Genomic DNA, 20496 nt, shown 5'->3' with positions numbered 1-20496 from the left:
GGGCCAAATATATCCTTCTACTTCCAAATATTGTTTACCTGTACCTTTCGTTATACTATTGGGCTATCCATACCCCTACCGTCATACTTTGAACAAAAATACCCCTATTTTGGATGGAGCACCAGATTAAAATGACCCATTTCTTTTTTTTACCCAATCCGTTTTACAAAAAACCCACAACCGAACCATATTTTCATTTTTCAGTTTTTTTTAAAGAATTTTCTTTTTGTAAAACTTAAAAAAATTGCAAAATATTTTCGTTTTTTTAAACTGAGTAGATACTAAAAAAATTTTGCAAAACAAATTGTAAAAGCTGAAAAAATCGTTTTTTTAACAATTTTTTTTTTGCAAAAACTGTAAAAACTAAAAAAATTGTAAAAATTGAATTTTTTTCCAGTTTTTAACAAAATATTTCCGTTTTGTATAAACTGAAAAAAATATTTCCAACAAAATATTTTCATTTTTGAAAAATGTTTTTTTTCCAGTTTTTTTAAAGATTTTCTTTTTGTAAAAACTGAAAAAACAAATTTGTATAAATTGAATTTTTTTTTTGTAAAAACAGAAAAAAATATTTTCGTTTTTTAAAAACTGAAAAAATTATTTTCAACAAAATATTTTCTTTCATTTTTCCAGTTTTTAAAAGAATTTTGTTTTGTAAAAACTGGAAAAACGAATTTGTAAAAACAGGAAAAAATATTTTTTGTTTTTAACAAAATATTTTCATTTTTTAAAAACTGAAATTAAAAAAAAATGGAAAAAATGAAAATAGGGGTCGAGTTGTGGTTTTTTTAAAAATGGGTCGGGTAAAAAAAAGAAATGAGTCGTTTTAATCTGGTGTTGCCACGTGGCACTCCATCTAAAATAGAGTTATTTTTGTTTCAAAGTATGACAGTAGGACTATAAATAACCCAATAGTACGATGATAGGGGTATAAATAGACCAATATATAACGAGGGGCAGAGGTAACAAGATGCGCCATCCACCCCCCAAGTGGAGATGCGCCATTATTAGGTGCTACTAATTGTTAGCTAACGCATAATAATACGACTGAAAAGATAAGGAAAAAGGCAATTAGCCAAGGAAGAATTCAAATTAGCTTATTATGCCCAGAGTTTTTCTTCATTGAGTTATATCCTGTAGAAGATTGAAGAGCTCACAGGTACTGCTTTCCTCTCATATATATTATACTACATACACAAATTTCAAGCAAGTATTATTATTATTATGGGTCCATCGACGGTTCGCTTCTTGTCTGCATTTTCGGTATAATACGTTGTCGTTTTACCAACTAATTAAAAAGATAGAGTATGATTTGGAGTGTAGTAATTGAGAGCAAGAATTTCAATAACACTGTTTCAATATTCTTTGTAGGTAGATACAGGAATTAACTTGAGTCATACTGGGCATTGTCCTAATAAACTATTTCAGCAATGTGAAATGTTTCTCCACGATTAAACAAGCTTACCTCTATTTTATTTAGAGAATCATCAAAATATTTATATAACAATAATCCAACAATATTGAAAAGAGAATAGGACAAAGAAATGGAAATAAGGGAAGCTAAGAGAGAAAGAGAAGAAGGGCCAAGTAGAAAAGCACTTCTGATGGTGGATGAATTGTGCAGCCAAATGATGGCTATTTATAATTGTAATTGCATGTAAATTTGTTGTGCATGGCAAGAAAGTGGCTGATCAAGTTTGCCACTTAGCATAGCCTTCTAGAATGGCTTAGACACTTGTCCAAAGCCTTTAAAATATTTCCACATGGACTACTAATTTGTGGGGTTTGGCGTGAACTTACACTATGTTTGGATCATTCTTCTGCATCGTTTTGTAATGTATTGTATTGTATCGTATCGTTTTATGAATACAATGTTTGGATATATTGTATTGTTTGTTCTTGTTAAAAAATATTTTGCTGTTTGGTTTGATTGTATCGTACTGTATTGTAACTGATAAGTTTAGTAAAATACCCTCAATTGTTTAAATATTAAATTTATCAAAAATTATGCATAAAAATAATTTAAAAAACAAAACAGAAGAAGGCAAAACACCTTAAGAAAGTAGAACAAAGTAGCGAGACAGAAAAAGGCAAAACAAAGGAGCACAACTAATTAGAATTGAGTTAAAAGCAAATTAGGAGAAAAAATAAAACAGAAGGCGGCAGAAGTTCTGGAAAAAAATAAAGCAGATTATAGGTTGGAGATTTGGAGTTAAAATAGCAAAAAAGGTAAAGGGTAAAATAGAATTGTGGAGTAATAAGTAAGGCCATAATTGAAAAAAAAAGGAAACAATCCCACCACACCAAATTGGTTATTTCAAAAAAGGGGACTTTTCACTGTTCCGGAACAATAGATTTAACAATACAATACAACCAATTTTAATGAAACAATCAAAACAAACATTGTTTTGTGATAACAGTATAATACGATACAATGGGGAACAACCATCCAAACAAGCTGTTAGTTTTTGTTTCCCCCCCCCCCAAATTGTTTAACAATATATATGGTTTAAGTCAAAGGTTATGGGTGTGGCTATGATCATATTCTATGCGTACCCAAAAGGGTCGGATTGGTGACAGGTGTCAATTTAAGTGTTTAAGATAAGTATTTTAAAATCAATGAATGTATATAAGCTTTTCTTTTTAATGACAATTAAGGAATTAAAACTTCTTTTTGTATTCCCTTGAGTTTGATAAAGATCATATTGTTCTGTGCCAGTTCAGATGCAGAGTCACTATAGTGTATTTGTTAGTTTGAACTGAGTGAAAGAAAGTTACCTTTTTATTTTTTTTATTTTAAACTTCTTTTTCTGGAAATTCCGTCTATATGAGCTTGCAAAGCATAGCCTGTTCCTACTCCCTATCCTGGATAAAAAAGGTGGTTGTGATAGATTGACGGCAAGTAATAAAATTAGTTTATGATGAATCCTTGCGGAACTGAATTGAGCAGAATGGATATAGAGGATTCGTCTAAACCGATTCCAACTGTGGGATTGACATGTAGTTGATAAATTGATTCTATATTTTCTTACATCTCCATGCCCAATATCACATATAGTACTTATTTGCTCCAACGACTTTCACCCGGTGAAGGGTGATTTTAGTCAGTAGACCTCAATTACCATGAAGTGTTAATCGCTGTAAGTTGGGGCAGAACTATGACAGAGAGAATTTCAGTAATTGAAATGATAAAATAGACAAAGGAAAAGAAGAGGAAGGTACTTTATTGCTGATTCTCAGCACAAAGGAGGTATTTGTAATATATAGTCCACGAGGATGGTATATATAGTTCAGGAGGATATTTTTTATGATTGGGAAGTTGAAAGGGTCAATCTATTGTTTGAGAAACTGAAACCTGTGTTGATTCAAGATGATGTGGTTGATTCATTGTTCTGGACAGCTAAGGCAGGTGGGAAGTTTTCAGTGAATTCATGCTTGGAGCAGCTGTCAAATCTGAATTCTACGGAATGAAGTACAGTGGACTTGGAAAATGTTATGGAGAACAAAAGCTCCACCAATGTGGTATATTTTGGATGAACTGGTTTACATTATGCATGCTTAACACAGGATAATCTGCTGAGAAGAGGATTCAGGTTATATAACAGGTGTTATTTTGTAAATCTTCAATAGAGACTGTGAATCACTTTTTCCTACACGACAATCAGATCTGGCGGATATGCGTATGCCTGGAAGCTTGAGAGAAACATTATGCAGCTGACAAGGCCAAAGACTAGGTTTGAGAACAATTCCCCTTTGTGTTTCAGGAACCATAGATGTTTTGATGGAGTAGGGGGTACTATAGCTTGTGATAAAAGTAGAAATGTCTTCAAAATCTTCATTTTTGGTATAAGTTGAGTCCTGTAAAGCGTAAACATGATAGATGGCATTCTTGATTATTGATTCCTTGCAGTCATAGAAGGAGTCAGACTAGTCCTCCGCTGTAGTCTTACCTGCACTATCTGGTGTAGTTTTATTAAGAAAATTACTTTGCTTATGGAAAAGAGAACCTAATGTTGTAAGTAGGTCTTAACCAAATCCCATGCAAGTGATTTTCTGAAAAAAAAGACCAGGTCTTAACTGCATCCTTTTCTAATACTACCTACAAATAACATCCATAGGAATTGCCGTTACACTTGGATATTAATCCAGCCACCAAAACTCCAAGTTTACTAACAATCAACTCTTTGTCATTGTTTACCTTCTTCTCTTCTAAACCCAGAAGTGCTCAGTTCATAAGACCATATCAGCGGATCTTCCATCTTGTAAATAAGGCATATCTGTCTAGGCAAAATTTTGGAAATGATACGGGGGGATTCCATCCACAAATGCAAAGTTTATGGGTGACTGATATTGCCCGTCACCATTTAGCTATTGCATTTATTTTTCTCGTTGCTTGTAACTTCAAATTTCCTTAGCCTCCCCGATCCACCAGGACTGTATCGGTCCGAACCAATAAAATCTACTTGTTTCCTCAACAAAACCCTCAGACAAGGGGATCTAAGCGTAGAGTTAAAAGTTACTACTCTTCTTAATTTTCTTTTATTTTTGGGTACAAGGAGAATTGTTTTGATGTGGGTGCAACAGAGATGTCAACATTTTACAGATACCATATAACTTTCGAAGAGTATAATATTCAAAATATGATATATTTATGAAAATGGTTTAAAATAGAAACTAGAAAGCTTAGGACAGAAGAAAAGTGAAGGCAATATAATCTTTTTGGAACAAGTAAAAGTTACTTTTTTTTTTTTTTGATAAAACTAACATTTTATTTCATCAAAAAACTGTCATTACATATCCAGATTAATGCTGACCATTAATCTCCTATTAACTATTTACATACATAACACTGATCTACACTACTTCATAGTGACTATATCTCGCCTAAGGAAAATTGTTTAAGCTCTCCAATTCCTTTTGCCATTTGGTCTTCTTTCTCCCTTGTATGTGTATATGCATAGCAATTTCCTTGCATACTTCATCCATGTTATATCTGCCTTTGTTGAATCTAATCGAGTTCCTTTCGCGCCAAATACAGTAAACTACCATCGCGAAAGTTGCTGTAGTCATTTCTGCTTTACAGTTCTTCCTACTTGCCAATCTGCTCATCCAATTCAGCTCATCTTGCCAGCTTCCTATCTGTCTTGTGATGCCAAGCCATTTCAATACTCTGTCCCATAGTTTGTGAGTTTTTGGACAGCCAAAGTATAGATGCTCAAAAGCTTCCATGTTGGTTGCACAGAACACACATTCTAATGGAGCTTGAATTCCAAATTTCATGAGTCTATCTACTGTTGCTAGCCTTTGATGAATAGCCAGCCATAGGTGAAATTTGAATCTAGGATGAATATGTGTATGTAAATGAATGCTTTTCCACATAACTTTTGGAAATTGAGGATGCATTTGAACATAAGCTCTATGGATTTGGAACTTGCCTTGCTTTACTAAGGTCTCCAATGTAGATATAAGGCTATTCTGTCCCGACCTCATCTGCTTCACATCCTCACTTGCCTCAATGATCTTCCTGATCACCCATGCTGCTGCTTTGGGTGTGTCCATTTCTGCAATGTCTTTGTTCTTTATATAATAATTGTGAGCCCATTTGATCCACAATGTATCTTTCTTCATAGCCAATGCCCGGAGATGTTTCAGTAGTGCTGCTTTATTCCATATCTTCATGTTTATAACATTCAAACCTCCTGTAGCTTTAGGCTGACATAACTTATCCCATGCAATCAAAGCTTTTCTTGAGCATTCTGTTGAGCCAGTCCACAAAAAGGTCCTACATATGATTTTTATCATCTTCATGATCTTTTTTGGCAACAAAAAAATTTGAGCCCAATATGTTTGTATTCCAAACAGCACAGATTTGATGAGTTGAATTCTCCCAGAATATGAAAGCAACCTGGCTGACCAGCATCTTACTCTTTCAGTTATCTTTTTTACCAGTGATAGACATTGGTGAATATTCAGCTTTCTTGGCGACAATGGAACCCCCAGGTACTTAAATGATAAAGAGCCCTCTGTATATCCAGTAAGCTCTATCAATTGCTCCTTTATGTGTTGTGCTATACCAGTAATATATATGGAACTCTTTTCTGCATTTGCTTGCAGCCCTGATGCAACTGAGAATCTATTAAAAGTTTCCTGTAATTTAGTAACTGAATTTATATCACCCCTGTAAAACATTAACAAATCGTCAGCAAAACATATGTGTGTTGCTCCCAGCTTCTTGCATTTAGGATAGTATTTGAACTCCTTTTGTATGGCCAGTTGGTTCATCTCCCTTTGTAAATATTCCATAGCAATCACAAAGAGATAAGGAGACATTGGATCTCTTTGCCTTATTCCTCTCTTAGCTGGGAAATGTTTGGCCAGTCCCCCATTTAGAACCAACGAGTAGGATTATGTTGTCACACATTCCATTATCCATAGGATGAATTTCTGAGGGAAGCCAAGATCAGTAAGCATGTACCTAATAAATTGCCAATCCAGTGAATCATAAGCTTTCCTTAAGTCTACCTTGAGAACACATCTTGGAGACAAGACTTTCCTATTATAGCCATTGAAGAGTTCATGTCTGAATAGGATATTATCAACAATACTCCTCCCTTCTATAAAAGTAGACTGTGCTTTCCCAATTATAAGCTCAATCACCTTTTTGATTCTTTTAGTCAGTATCTTAGCAATGATTTTGTATACAGTGGTGCAACAAGCAATAGGCCTATAGTCCTTCACTGTTGTAGGAGCTGGAACTTTAGGGATCAAAGTTATGGCTGTACAGTTCCATGCCTGCTTCATCTTGCCTGTTTGGAAAAAGAATAGCACATCATCATATATATCTTGTCTCACTTCCTGCCAATGCTTTGTGAAGAATTCTATTGGGAATCCATCGACTCCATGGGCTTTATCATTTGGCATGTCCTTCACTGCTTCATCTATTAATGGAATGTGTTGACATACAAGTTGTCTAGCACATGTATACACATGTACTACATCATAGCTAGCACATGTATATGAGTTGTATAGTAGGTGTAATACAAGTTGTGTAGCACATGTATACACATGTACTACATCATAGCTAGCACATGTATATGAGTTGTATAGTAGGTGTAATTAGGTGTATGACAACTAATAGATTAGGTGAATTAGTATTATAAATAGGCCTTGTAATCTTCTCTTCTAGATATGAAATATAGAACTTCTTTGGTTTTTAACATGGTATCAGAGCATTGACGTTTTTTCATCAGTTTGTTGTTGGGAATTTTTTTTTTCCCGTTCGAATTATTTTTGTTCAGAACAGTCTTTCGCTGCTTTGATTCTATTTCACTATTTTCGGCCATTTTTTGCCCCGGCCGCTTCTTTACAGATTTTTCTACTCACTATTCCGACCAAAGTGGTACTGTCAGAATTTTTTTTCCTGACAACTTTCATTTTCCAAGATCACTGTTCCGGCACTGTTCACTGTTCAAATATTACTATTCACTGTTCATTGTACTGTTCAAAATATCACTGTTCGCTGTTCACTGCACTGTTCAAATTTCACTGCACTGTTCTTGACTATTTGATTCTGCTATTATTCGGGTGCAAGATGACTGAAACGAAACCTACCGTTGATGTCATTCCGGTTATGTCCAAAATTACGGAGAATAAGTTCATGGGTTCCAATTACATGGATTGGAGTAAGACGATCCGTCTCTATTTGCGGAGCATCGACAAAGAGAACCACTTGGTTGATGATCCACCCAAGGATGAGACTAAATCAGTCTGGTTAAAGGAGGATGCAAAATTGTTTCTCCAAATCAAGAATTCGATGCACAGTGAGGTAAATGATCTAGTTTCTCATTGTGATTATGTGAAGGATCTAATGGATTATTTAGATTTTTTGTACTCTGGCAAAGGAAACTTGTCTCGCATGTATGATGTGTGCCAGGCATTTTACCATCCATCCATGCAAGATCGCTCTCTCACCACTTACTTCTCAGAGTTTAAGAAGGTGTATGATGAGCTTAATGTTATATTGCCGTTTAGTCTAGATGTGAAGGTACAACAGGCTCAGCGTGAACAACTGGCGGTCATGAGTTTCCTTTCTGGTCTTTCTCCCGAATTTGAAGGGGCCAAATTGCAGATTTTATCTGGGACTGCTATCTCTTCCTTGAAAGAGGCCTTTACAAGAGTGTTGCGTACTGAAAAGTCTCATCCAGGTCCGACAGCCACAATCGATAGTGGTGCTCTGCTTAGCCGCGTCCAAAAGAATAGGAGTCATAGTAATCGCAATCGGAGTAGCGATAGTCGAGACCTAAAGCAAGGGGAAGTTGAATGTTTTTATTGTCATGAGCTCGGTCATACCATACGTTATTGTGTGAAGCTTCAGAATAAGAACAAAAGATCTCAGTATGCCAACATCGCCACTTCCGAGACTATTTCACCATCTCAGTCATCATCTCCTCCTATCAATACTATCCCCGAGTCAGGTAAAACCACTAAGTGTCTCCTCTCTTCGTCATCCAAATGGGTCATTGATTCTGGTGCCACAGATCATATGACAGGTAACTCTAAACTCTTTTCCACTTTTCAGTCACATACCCAATGTTCCACAGTTACTTTAGCCGATGGGTCTACCTCATATGTTTTAGGGTCTGGCACTGTTAACCCAACATCTTCTCTTTCCCTTAGTTTCGTCTTAAATTTGCCTGATTTTTCTTTCAATCTAATATCTGTCAGTAAACTTACTCGTACTCTAAATTGTTGTCTCATTTTTTCCCAATTATTGTCTTTTTCAGGATCTTACGACGAAGCAGATTATTGGTAAAGGTTCTGAGTCTGGGGGTCTCTATGTTCTTGAATCACAGGTGCCGAAATCCATTTCTTGTTCAACTGTGTTGTCTCCCTTTGATATACACTGTCGATTGGGTCATCCATCCTTGTCTAGTTTGAAGAAGTTATATCCTCAGTTTCAGAGTATTTCCTCTTTAGATTGTGAGTCATGTCAGTTTGCTAAACACCATCGCCTTCCTAAAGTTTCTAGAGTCAATAAACGGGTCGACTTACCTTTTGAGTTAGTTCACACCGATGTTTGGGGTCCATGTCCTATTATCTCTAAAACTGGTTTTAGATATTTTGTTACCTTTGTGGATGATCATTCTCGTGTTACTTGGTTATATTTAATGAAAAATCGTTCGGAGTTGTTTTCAATTTTTTGTGCTGAAATAAAAACTCATTTTAATGTTTCCGTTCGTAATTTAAGGAGTGACAATGCAAAAGAATATTTTTCGGATTTGTTTAAAGATTATATGGCTACAAATGGTATTCTACATCAATCTTCTTGTGTTGACACCCCTTCTCAAAATGGGGTTGCGGAACGAAAAAATAGACATCTTCTTGAAGTAGGCCGAGCACTCCTCTTTCAAATGAAAGTGCCAAAATGTTTTTGGGCTGATGCCGTCTCTACAGCTAGTTTTTTAGTAAATCGTATGCTATCTTTTGTACTTCATGGTAATATTCCTTACAACATTCTTTTTTCCTCCAAGCCATTATTTCCTATTGAACCCAAAATATTTGGTTGTACTTGTTTTGTTCGTGATGTTCGTCCACAGGTAACTAAATTAGATCCAAAGGCCCTTAAGTGTGTGTTCTTAGGGTACTCACGTCTTCAGAAAGGTTATCGGTGTTATTCTCCAGATCTCAAAAGGTACTTAGTGTCTGCCGATGTCACATTCCATGAAAATTATCCGTTCTTTTCTTCATATGTTTATAACAGTCCTGAGGAAGAAGATGATACTTTGGTCTACACTGTCACACATCCAGTTAGTTCTCCAACACCTCTTCCTCAGTCACCCGTTTCCCTCGATCGACCATCCGAGCAGCCACCTGTTCTTCGTGTGTATACCAGGCGACAACAAACCTCAGAACCCGATCCTTTACCTACTTCTGCTTCGTCGGTAGATCCAACCTCCTGTGTTTCAGATCCTAGTTTGGATCTTCCTATTGCCATTCGCAAAGGTACACGACAATGTACTTATCCTATTTCTTCTTTTGTGTCTTATGACCATTTGTCTACTTCTTCTAGCTCGTTTATTGCATCATTAGATTCTGCTAGGATACCTAAAACTGTTCGTGAAGCATTGTCCCACCCAGGTTGGCATGATGCAATGATAGAAGAGATGATGGCTTTAGATGAGAATGATACTTGGGAGTTGGCCGATCTGCCCACTAACAAAAAGGCTATTGGGTGCAAGTGGGTATTTGCTGTTAAGTTTAACTCCGATGGGACAGTAGCTCGCCTTAAGGCACGCCTTGTTGCAAAAGGGTATGCACAGACCTATGGAGTCGACTATTTGGATACTTTTTCCCCAGTCGCCAAGTTAGCTTCTGTTCGATTATTCATTTCCATGGCAGCTACTTATGATTGGCCTCTGCATCAACTTGATATAAAGAATGCTTTTCTACATGGAGATCTTCAGGAAGAAGTATATATGGAGCAACCACCTGAATTTGTTTCTCAGGGGGAGTGTGGAAAGGTATGTCGTCTTCGAAAATCTCTTTATGGGCTGAAACAGAGTCCCCGTGCTTGGTTTGGCAGATTTAGTGAGGCTGTTCTAGAATATGGGATGAAGAAAAGCAATTGCGATCATACGGTGTTTTATAAAAAGTCTGATGATGGTATTCTTTTATTGGTAGTATATGTTGATGACATCGTTATTACTGGAAGTGATATTACAGGAATTTCAACTCTAAAGTCTTTCCTTCACACTCAATTTCAGACGAAAGATTTAGGGCAACTAAAGTATTTTTTGGGAGTTGAAGTTACACGGAGCAAGAAAGGCATCTTCTTGTCCCAAAGGAAATATACTCTTGACTTGTTAGCTGAAACTGGAAAGTTGGGATCTAAACCATGCAGCATGCCAATGGTTCCTAACACACAACTCGTGAAAGAAGACGGTGAGTTATTCGAAGATCCAGAGAAATATAGGAGATTGGTTGGGAAACTGAACTATCTTACAGTAACTCGTCCCGATATCGCATACTCTGTCAGCATTGTGAGTCAGTTTATGTCTTCCCCAACAATCAGGCATTGGGCGGCTCTGGAGCAGATTCTTTGTTATCTAAAGGGATTTCCAGGACGGGGTCTAGTATATAAGAATAATGAACACACTAACATTGAGTGTTTCACAGATGCAGATTGGGCAGGGTCAAAAGCCGATAGGAGATCCACGACAGGATATTGCGTTTTTGTTGGTGGAAACTTGATTTCGTGGAAGAGTAAGAAACAAAATGTCGTATCTCGATCTAGTGCGGAAGCAGAATATAGAGCTATGGAACAATCTGTGTGTGAGGTTGTATGGGTACATCAACTATTAAGTGAAGTTGGCTTCCAAACTACATTGCCAGCAAAGTTGTGGTGTGATAATCAAGCTGCTCTTCATATCTCCTCTAATCCTGTATTTCACGAAAGGACTAAGCACATTGAAATAGATTGTCACTTTGTTCGTGAAAAGATTCAACAAAAGCTCATCTCTACAGGTCATGTTAGAACTGGAGATCAATTGAGAGACATTTTCACAAAAGCTTTGAATGGAGCTCGAGTTGAATATATCTGTAACAAGTTGGGCATGATCAATATATATGCTCCAACTTGAGGGGAGTGTTGACATACAAGTTGTCTAGCACATGTATACACATGTACTACATCATAGCTAGCATATGTATATGAGTTGTATAGTAGGTGTAATACAAGTTGTGTAGCACATGTATACACATGTACTACATCATAGCTAGCACATGTATATGAGTTGTATAGTAGGTGTAATTAGGTGTATGACAACTAATAGATTAGGTGAATTAGTATTATAAATAGGCCTTGTAATCTTCTCTTCTAGATATGAAATATAGAACTTCTTTGGTTTCTAACACCTATTATAGCCATTGAAGAGTTCATGACTGAATAGGATATTATCAACAATACTCCTCCCTTCTATAAAAGCAGACGGTGCTTTCCCAATTATAAGCTCAATCACCTTTTTGATTCTTTTAGTCAGTATCTTAGCAATGATTTTGTATACAGTGGTGCAACAAGCAATAGGCCTATAGTCCTTCACTGTTGTAGGAGCTGGAACTTTAGGGATCAAAGTTATGGCTGTACAGTTCCATGCCTGCTTCATCTTGCCTGTTTGGAAAAAGAATAGCACATCATCATATATATCTTGTCTCACTTCCTGCCAATGCTTTGTGAAGAATTCTATTGGGAATCCATCGACTCCATGGGCTTTATCATTTGGCATGTCCTTCACTGCTTCATCTATTTCTGCATATGTGATATCCTGAATTAGGTCTTGTTGTTGTTGCATTGAGAGGCACTCTCCTTCTTTGATGAATTTGGTATTAGGACATGACTTTAGACCTGTGGCTTTTCCCATAAGCTGTTTGAAAAAGCTAGTGAATTCTTTTTCTACAGCTTTAGGGTCAGTGATCTTAACTCCCAATTCATTATATACAGAGGTAATTGTGTTCTTGCTTGCTCTGATCTTCAGTTGTGCATAGAAGTACTTGGAGTTTGAATCCCCATGATCAATCCAATTAACTCTAGCCTTCTGTCTTAGTATTTTCTCCTCTATGATGCTCCATTTCTCTAGATCCCGTAGTGTTTGCTTTTCCTGATCCATCCATACTTGGTTGAAAGGATCAAGTATCAAATTGGCCTGTGTACACTCCAGTTTCTGTCTAATCTGGATCAATCTCTGTTCATAACTTGCCATCTCCTTGTTCAACCCTCTAGTCTCATCTTTCAACTTTTGTAACTTCAACCAGATACCAGACATAGGATCATTTTCCATCTTCTACTTCCAAATTCTTTCTACAGTAGGCTTAAACTCCTTGTGTTCCATTGTTACCATGTACAACTTGAATGGCTTGGGATATATAGTATTCCTTCTCCATATTTGGACCAAGATTGGTGAGTGATCTGACACTCTAGGTTCTAAGCAATCAGCTTCCACATGCCCATAATCTTTAGTCCATTCAAAATTGCCAAAAGCCCAATCAATCTTACTGTATACTCTATCATTTGCACTTTGCTTATTACACCAAGTAAAGAAACATCCCTTAGTCCTCAATGGGGTCAGTTGCATATTATCTATACAATCCTTGAACTCCTGAACCTCATTCATAGTGACTGGTTGTCCTAATCTATCATCTGTGGTTAGGACATTGTTGAAATCACCACGTATGAGCCAGGGGATTTGAGTCTGCCCCCCTAGCTGTTGCAGATCATTCCATAGACTAGCCCTTTCTTGCAATTTGTTTCTAGCATACACTACAGTCCAACATAATTTTGTATCGAGTCACTGGTTCCATCACTAGACGATGAATGAATTGCTCATGGACTTGAATTATGTTTACTGTCAAATGTGTTCTCCATAACAGCCATATTCTCCCATTCTCAGCCTTAGTATAGTTATAACAATAACCTCAATCCTTAGCTACCTTATACAAGATATTTGTTGCCTTTTTTTCTTTTACTCTAGTTTCTAGACATCCTAGGATATCTATCTTATTCTTTTGCAGAAAGATTCTCAGTTCCTTCTGTTTATGGGGCTTGTTCAGCCCTCTTATGTTCCAAGTGCTGATAATCATGGTGGTTTTTGTATAGGATCAGAGTTATTCACCCCTCCCTGGACACCACATTCTTCCAATATTGAAAATCTATTGGAAGTGCTAGCCTCATCATTTATCACCTGCTGAACACCTGCAGGATTCTGTCTTTCACTGTTTTCCTTCCTTTTATCATCAAGCTCCTTTGGTCTGGTTTATCTACTGAGGTCTGCTTGTCTTTGTCAAGTGGAGGTTGTACTTCATTCTCCTCTCCAATCCCCTCCTCTTGTTCCTGCTGTTCTTTTGGCTTCTATTCCCGAATAACTTTTCTCCCTCTGCCTCTATTCCTTCTTTTTGGGGCCTTGAATTCAGCATCTTCATTCTGTTTAGTTGAATTCCAGCATTCAAAGCTATCATGACCAAAATGTAAACATTCATTACAGAATTTTGGCCTCCATTCATACACTATTTCCTGTTGTCTAGTACCTGTAGGAGTTTGAATCTCAATAGTCTCCACTAGTGGCTTTGTGATGCCAACTTTCACAAGTACTCTGGCATAGGAAATTTTGTTCAAATCTGCGGTAAATTTATCAGTGTACAATGGTAAACCTACAGCACTAGCCACCTTGCTTAATGCATCAGCAGTCCAATACCCAGCTGATAGGCTAGGTAAGTGAATCCACAAGGGGATAGTAGTGATACACTTAGGATCAAAGTGGAAATCTCTCTCCCAGTTCTGCAAAATAAATGGCTTGTTATGATATGAGTAAGGCCCAGCTTGCATGATTGCTTATCTTTCCTCCACTGTTGTGAATCGAAACACATAATATCCTTCTTGGTGATACAGGATCTGAGGTCTATTGACAAAATCCCAGACTGATTCAACATAGCTCTCCATAGATTTCTCATACGGAGTATCCCTAAGTACATACCCAATTAGAGCAATCGCCCAGTGTTCCTTTAGCTCGCTTACATCTTCTTCCTCTATTTGAATGACAATCTTACCGTCTCTATGACTTGGTGGAATATACTCTAGCCTCATCCCCATCTGTGAGTTCCGGTTCTGTTGTCTTAGCTCCTTTGCATGCATGACCTTCCCTATCTCTGCTTTGGCTGTGATATCTGGAGATGGAGATGGTTTTGAAGATCCGGCTTCAGAAAATTGCAATCGTTTTGGACTGGTTGGCAATTGATCTTTGGATTTTTGAGCTTCCTTTGCAGTAATAGCAATTTTACTGTTCCATTGAGTACCGTTCCCCTCTTCATCCTCACTTAGCTCCTTTTCCTCTTGAATTGGTTGGAAACTAGGTGGTAGACAACTTCCAAATGTTAACGGAGTGAAATTCTGCATTCTTAAGGTCACAGGAGTTATAGCAGCAGTCACCGGCGCTGCTTGTTTGCGTCTCCTTGCCATCGATGGTGCACGCTAGCCTCCCTTGGCTTATCGTGCGCCGAGAGCATTCCCTACTTTTTTCCTTTCCTATGCAAAAAAAATCCTCTTTGTTAAAGGTTCAGAATTAAAAGTTACTTTGATTTATCAAAAGAAAGAATAAGAAAATAATCTTTTTTGGAACCAGGAACTATTACAAGAGATAGTACATGTGGGCAACACTGTAGACAAACCATGACAGTTTAGCATGATTACTAACATCTACTAAGACATATCCTACATAAAGTAATGAACAAAAAGTTAAGATCCATCCTCATAAAGTACTGTTCACATTCTTAAACGACAGAGTCCTTGCATGCACATTTATGGTGCAAGGAGCATATAAAGTAAGAAAGAGAGAATGTTGGCAGAGAGAGAGAGAGAGAGAGAGAGAGAGAATGTTGGCAGCAGCTATGTGCACATGAAGGAAAGTAAAAGGCCTGTGTTTAGGTAAAAGACATGGATGATGATGTTTCTTTCCTTGATACACTGGAAGAGTGAAGACAACTTAAAAATATATGAAACATTAAATTGAACTTATAAACAATATGTTTTCTTTTTTCTGCTCTATTTCTATTCTCTACTTATTAAGAGGAGCCTTTGGAATTGCTTCTTTAACAACTATACAACAGGAGTTTCTCACATGCAATACATACTGCTTGCCTCCAATGAACTGTGCATGCAGAGGTCTTCACTTGCACAGATGGTCTCAAACAACAGGGAAAGATAGTTTGCAAATTCAAAGCTCCACTCAGATGGATATTCCATTTGACGACACTACTGGCATGTTGACCATCACAAAGAGAAAACTGAAACATTAACCATCAATATGGGGTGCTGGTCCATAATTTCTTCAGCTGGGGTTTTTCCTATCATGCGTCTGTTTCAAGTATCTTTTGTTGGCTAGGAAACAATACTGCATAGGAGCTAGAGAAAAACTTTGTGAAATGATCATTGAATGTGTTGGTGGATGGGGAAAAACATAGAGTTTGGATGGGAAAAAATATAGAGTTTTTAAGGATTAACTGATTAAGAGATGCAAATAGCAGATATGTGATGGGTTCATGCAAAATCTTTTTGTTTTGCGAGGGAGCAAAAACTAGTTATACATGAAGATGTTTCCAGCTGTTTGGTTAGTCTCAAAATGCTTTGCAAAGGACAGCCTGCTTGTGGCCGTTGAAGTAGTATAGCTACGTTTTCACTTTGTAAAGGGGCAGTCAACTCCTTTGTGTCAGTAAATGAAAACCTCTATAATTGTTTATGAAAAGGAAAAGATAAAAAGATCCAAACTTTAGCACCCAAGGGCGTGACCTAGTGGTTAATGCAGTGGGTTGAGAATCATGAGGCCTCGGTTCAAATCCCAACGGAGGCAAAAGCACTAGGTGATTTTTTTCTCTGTGTCCAAGCCTTAGTCAACAGAGTTATCCGATACCTGCGCTGGTGGGAGATAGCAGTACCCCGTGAAATTAGTCGAGGTGCACAAGCTAGCCCGGATGCCATGGTTAATCCCAAAAAAGAAAAAAAGAAAAGAAGATCTACACTCAGATTCTCTTTTGAAATACAACATACTTTGACATCCTGTGTGGCTAGTGAAACGAAGTATATAAATTTAATTTGGAGAAAGGATCATGTTGAGCTCTTTAGGAGGCGGGAAGAAAGTTTCACAAAAGATACCATCCTATCAATCTTGTCAAAGTGCAGAAGGACTACAATTGGTTAATAGATAAACTTTATTGGCACTTTACCATGTATGCAAATTGCAAAATTCTGATGCTCGTGATATGCCAACATGTACTAAAAACTTCATCACTTCAAATAGATGTAATTGTTCGAATCCAAAATTGTGGAGCTTTGTGGAAATGTAACTGTTTAAATGAAAATAAGAATACATTGATATGTACCTGAGCTGTAGAGCCTCGTGGTCACCCTCTAGGCATCTTAACCGATTGAAGCGTCCCTTGAGCTGTAGAGACGCATGGTCGCCCTCTAGGTCTCTTCTGATTGAAGTGTACACTGTAGAGAGGCGTGGTCGCCCTTTCGATCTCTTAACTGAACACCCAATGTTTGTTACATGTGGCTTTTTGAGAATATATCTGCTGTGACAATGCATGATTAGATGATTAAAGCAGTGAAGTGAATTTCAACCAGATATGAAATATATGTATATATGGAATCACCAGAATGATTTAATTCATATTTAGTGCCTAAGTTTTCTGGTATGTACTATAATCCACATGTAATATTTGTTAAAAATCACAATCTTTAAGTTCTAGAGTGCAAAGGAAGTCTAAACTTAGCAGACCTAGAGAGAATTTGAAGGGGGATGACTATTCTTCCAGTGTAAAGTCTATCAAATTGATACGGTAGGTGGTCCTTGGTTCATGTGTGATGTGTTGTTTTGTAAAACAGATAATGTCACTTCGGAGTTCTCTCCATTTTTTAGTCTATCAGAATGGAAAGAAATGCTTTATATTCAAGCCCCATTAAACACTTCCCTTAACTAGAAATTTTTTTATTCTTTAGTTTGATAGCTTTTAGTATAACAAAGATCCATATGACGTGCTTAGGATTTTATGCTAAGTGGTAGTTGAAGTATTATCCTCGTGCTGAAATTTTCTAGGTTGTATTCAAGTCTTTTAAACACTTTCCTTAACTCTCTCTTTCCGTCTCTCTCTGTGTGTGTCTGTGTATACATATGCCACTTCATTGAATTTTAGGTGGATGGATAATTGAGCAAAAAGATAAAGAGGAGAAGGTGACAGAAGAAAATGTGCAATGGTTGTGATAGACGGCGAAGGAGTGGAAATGTTGGTTCATCTATTTGGAGAATAAGTGGGAGAACAAAAAGAAATGGAACCAAACGGAAATGTGAAGGACTGGAATAAATAAATGATTCTTCGCAGCAGCTACAGTTTACCTTATTGACATAGTGGACTAGAAAGAGACTAGCAGGTGCTGTTATGCTTAATTGCTCTGAACTTTGAAGTACTCTGACGGAATTCTTTATTGATTATGGGACATCTATTATCTCAATCAAGTTGAACAAGTGCGACTACCATTATAGAGATGGTCTTTAATTGAGATAATTGTGATCATACAAAAACTTGTAACTAACGTGGTTAATACTTGGCTAATAAAGCGTAATCAATGAATTGTCAAAACAATACATACAAATAGTGAAATCAAAGGGATAGAAATTGCAGTTCAAAGAGAAAATATTTGTCGCTTTCATCAATCATTGCTTTTGTAAACATGGTTAGTCGTGAAAATCTAAACCGCTAATTTCTTTTGGTGACCAAGTCTGATCATAAAGCTTCAACTGGAATACTTCCTGTTGAGGATACTAATATTATTATCCCAAACTATTAGGTAGGTGTATTTTTTGATTTTATTACAGAAAGTTATTTATAAATGTATGTGCTTTGAGTATCTTGTAAGTTTATTATGTTTGGATACATGATTAAACAACAATAACAACAATAACAACAACTAAGCCTTAGTCCCAAATAACTAGGGGTTAGTTATATGAATCATCACTGACTGTGTTTCTCCATTTAAATTCATCTCAGGCCTTTATATGCATGATTAAATAGAATAAATTTACGGTAAGATCAATATTATCTCTATGTTAATACTTTGATACATTTATTCAATTTTCATAGAAAAGGTGTACAAAGAATCCTTCTTAAGGGATGTGTTGAATATATATAGAAGGTTTGCATATGATCTCATGTAGAAGGGAAATATTTCCACTTGGCTATGTAAAGAATTCCAATATTAGGAAGTATTGTAATTATAAAAGGCACTATTTCCATATGAATTATGGAACCCGACACTAAAATTTAAAATATAAATTAGAAAGTTCTTCTATTACATGGTACAAATGCCTGTGTGTAGCTTTTGTCTTAAACTATGAACATCTTCTACTAGTGTCTAATATCAATTACTCCCTCTATCCCAATTTATGTGACATCGTTCGGATTTCGGAAGTCATACTTCTTAATTTTGACCATGAATTTGAACATAGATCGTTCAGTTTTATGCAATAAAATTTACATGTTTGGAAACTATGTAGAAAGTATTATAAGTCACAATAATTAACAATTTAAAATATTTAAAAGGTATATGAAATATCACGGCCAAAGAAAAACTCGTTTAACTCTCGAAATCCGAATGGTGCAACATAAATTGGGACTGGGGGAGTATATTACTATATTACTACTAGATAAGTGAGTTTCTCCGACACGACAATTTAGGTGCCACGCCCATGTCGACACGATACTAGTGTGGGTATGGGATCCGTATCGGATCTGGTCAAACGAGATACAATTTGATTCCTGAAATCAGAACCAAAACTAGAGTAAATTTGAAGAAAATAGCATACCTTATCTAGAAAATCAATCCCTTACTTTCTGCTTCTCCTCTTGATCGAGCAGAAAGAGCAGCAAAAAGTGTCAATTGAGATTGGGGAAGACACAGCGTTCGACAATTTGGGAAAGTGCAAGACCTTTGACTTTATTTGGATATTATTAATATTTAATAATATTGTACCCTTTGTAGTGAGCTTGACACACACTGTCTGATTTTATAATGATAATTAGAGAACAATCCAAATTATGAAAATTAATATTTAATTGTAAACGAAAGATAACAATAAAAAAGTTAACTTGTAGGAGAATCCGAAAAGGCCAAAATCAATAAATCATGCCTACAACGTGAAAAAATATCCACACTTCATAAGCTATAGCTAAGTATTCCACAATTTTCTTATAATTTAGAGATTTTTTCATTTTTTATTTTTTGAATTATTTTTAGCCGGATCCCTGCACCTGTAACCTACTAGGATCCGCATCCTCGAATCTTAGAATTTACATCTCAAATGATCCAACCTCTAGATCGGCATCGGTGTTGGACACCCGCACCCGTGTCCGAGCAACTTAGCTGGATAATCATAGTCGAGAAGATTCTTAGATCATATATGGGGCCTTCCTTTCTGGAATGAGAAGCTCACAAGTATTAATTCATCATAATCAAATAGGAAACTTCAATCTTCTAATTACTTTGTTCGAAATTATAAAAGTTTTATTCAGGAGTTACATTTTGAGAAACTCTTGTTCCAAAACTCGACATGGAAACCTTTTGGGTTCATTATTTATTACTCCATCTATTACTTTACTTCAAATATATTCTTGTAAAAATAATTTGAAAATCATTTTCTCTATTTTTGGATGTATTTTTCTTCAACATTTACCTGTTCTAGTCGAAGTAAGACAATAAACATGGGATAGGAAGGGTATGAATCTTGTTGTTGATGCTGATAAGTATCCTAGTTAGAGGAATAGGTTTTGACGATCAAAAGCTAACATTTTGGTATTATGAATGTGCCTTTTAGCTAAGGTTTGTGCTGTACCATTTATGCTGCACATAGTTGTAACATCACACGGTATAGCCAATGGAGGTGAAAAGATGAAAACAGG

At 36.5% G+C, this 20496-nt stretch overlaps 3 protein-coding genes across 4 annotated transcripts in view; 2 read left to right on the top strand and 1 right to left on the bottom strand.

The window, feature by feature from the left end:
- Nucleotides 1-983: 983 nt before the first annotated feature.
- The window catches only part of LOC138872553 (uncharacterized), a 30640-nt gene continuing 11127 nt past the window's right edge, over nucleotides 984-20496 (top strand). For both annotated transcript variants that reach the window (XR_011400956.1, XM_070150768.1), the window contains exon 1: nucleotides 984-1159. The gene's annotated coding sequence lies outside the window, so the exon portion shown is untranslated. The remainder of the gene's footprint in view (nucleotides 1160-20496) is intronic.
- LOC138872552 (uncharacterized) lies at nucleotides 6036-9195 on the top strand. The gene is made up of 2 exons (XM_070150766.1): nucleotides 6036-8474; nucleotides 8784-9195. Exons 1-2 carry the CDS (start codon nucleotides 7592-7594, stop codon nucleotides 8810-8812), a joined length of 912 nt encoding a protein of 303 aa, XP_070006867.1. The 5' UTR covers nucleotides 6036-7591; the 3' UTR covers nucleotides 8813-9195.
- Nucleotides 12837-13426, bottom strand: LOC138873439 (uncharacterized). Its single transcript, XM_070151912.1, has 2 exons — nucleotides 13399-13426; nucleotides 12837-13312 (listed from the first exon to the last, which is right to left on the bottom strand). The coding sequence occupies exons 1-2, from the start codon at nucleotides 13424-13426 to the stop codon at nucleotides 12837-12839; spliced, it is 504 nt and encodes a 167-aa protein (XP_070008013.1).

The sequence above is a fragment of the Nicotiana sylvestris genome, chromosome 7, assembly GCF_000393655.2.
Source record: "Nicotiana sylvestris chromosome 7, ASM39365v2, whole genome shotgun sequence".
Taxonomy (NCBI): domain Eukaryota; kingdom Viridiplantae; phylum Streptophyta; class Magnoliopsida; order Solanales; family Solanaceae; genus Nicotiana; species Nicotiana sylvestris.
This window is presented reverse-complemented; position numbering and strand designations above follow the sequence as displayed.

Excerpts from the sequence above, each read along its gene's own strand:
- LOC138872552 (XM_070150766.1), top strand. The coding sequence starts at position 7,592 with ATGACTGAAACGAAACCTACCGTTGATGTCATTCCGGTTATGTCCAAA. Across the intron at positions 8,475-8,783 it reads CAATACTATCCCCGAGTCAG|GATCTTACGACGAAGCAGAT; the intron begins GTAAAACCACTA and ends TGTCTTTTTCAG.
- LOC138873439 (XM_070151912.1), bottom strand. The coding sequence starts at position 13,426 with ATGGCTGTTATGGAGAACACATTTGACA. Across the intron at positions 13,313-13,398 it reads TATGGAGAACACATTTGACA|TGTATGCTAGAAACAAATTG; the intron begins GTAAACATAATT and ends GTTGGACTGTAG.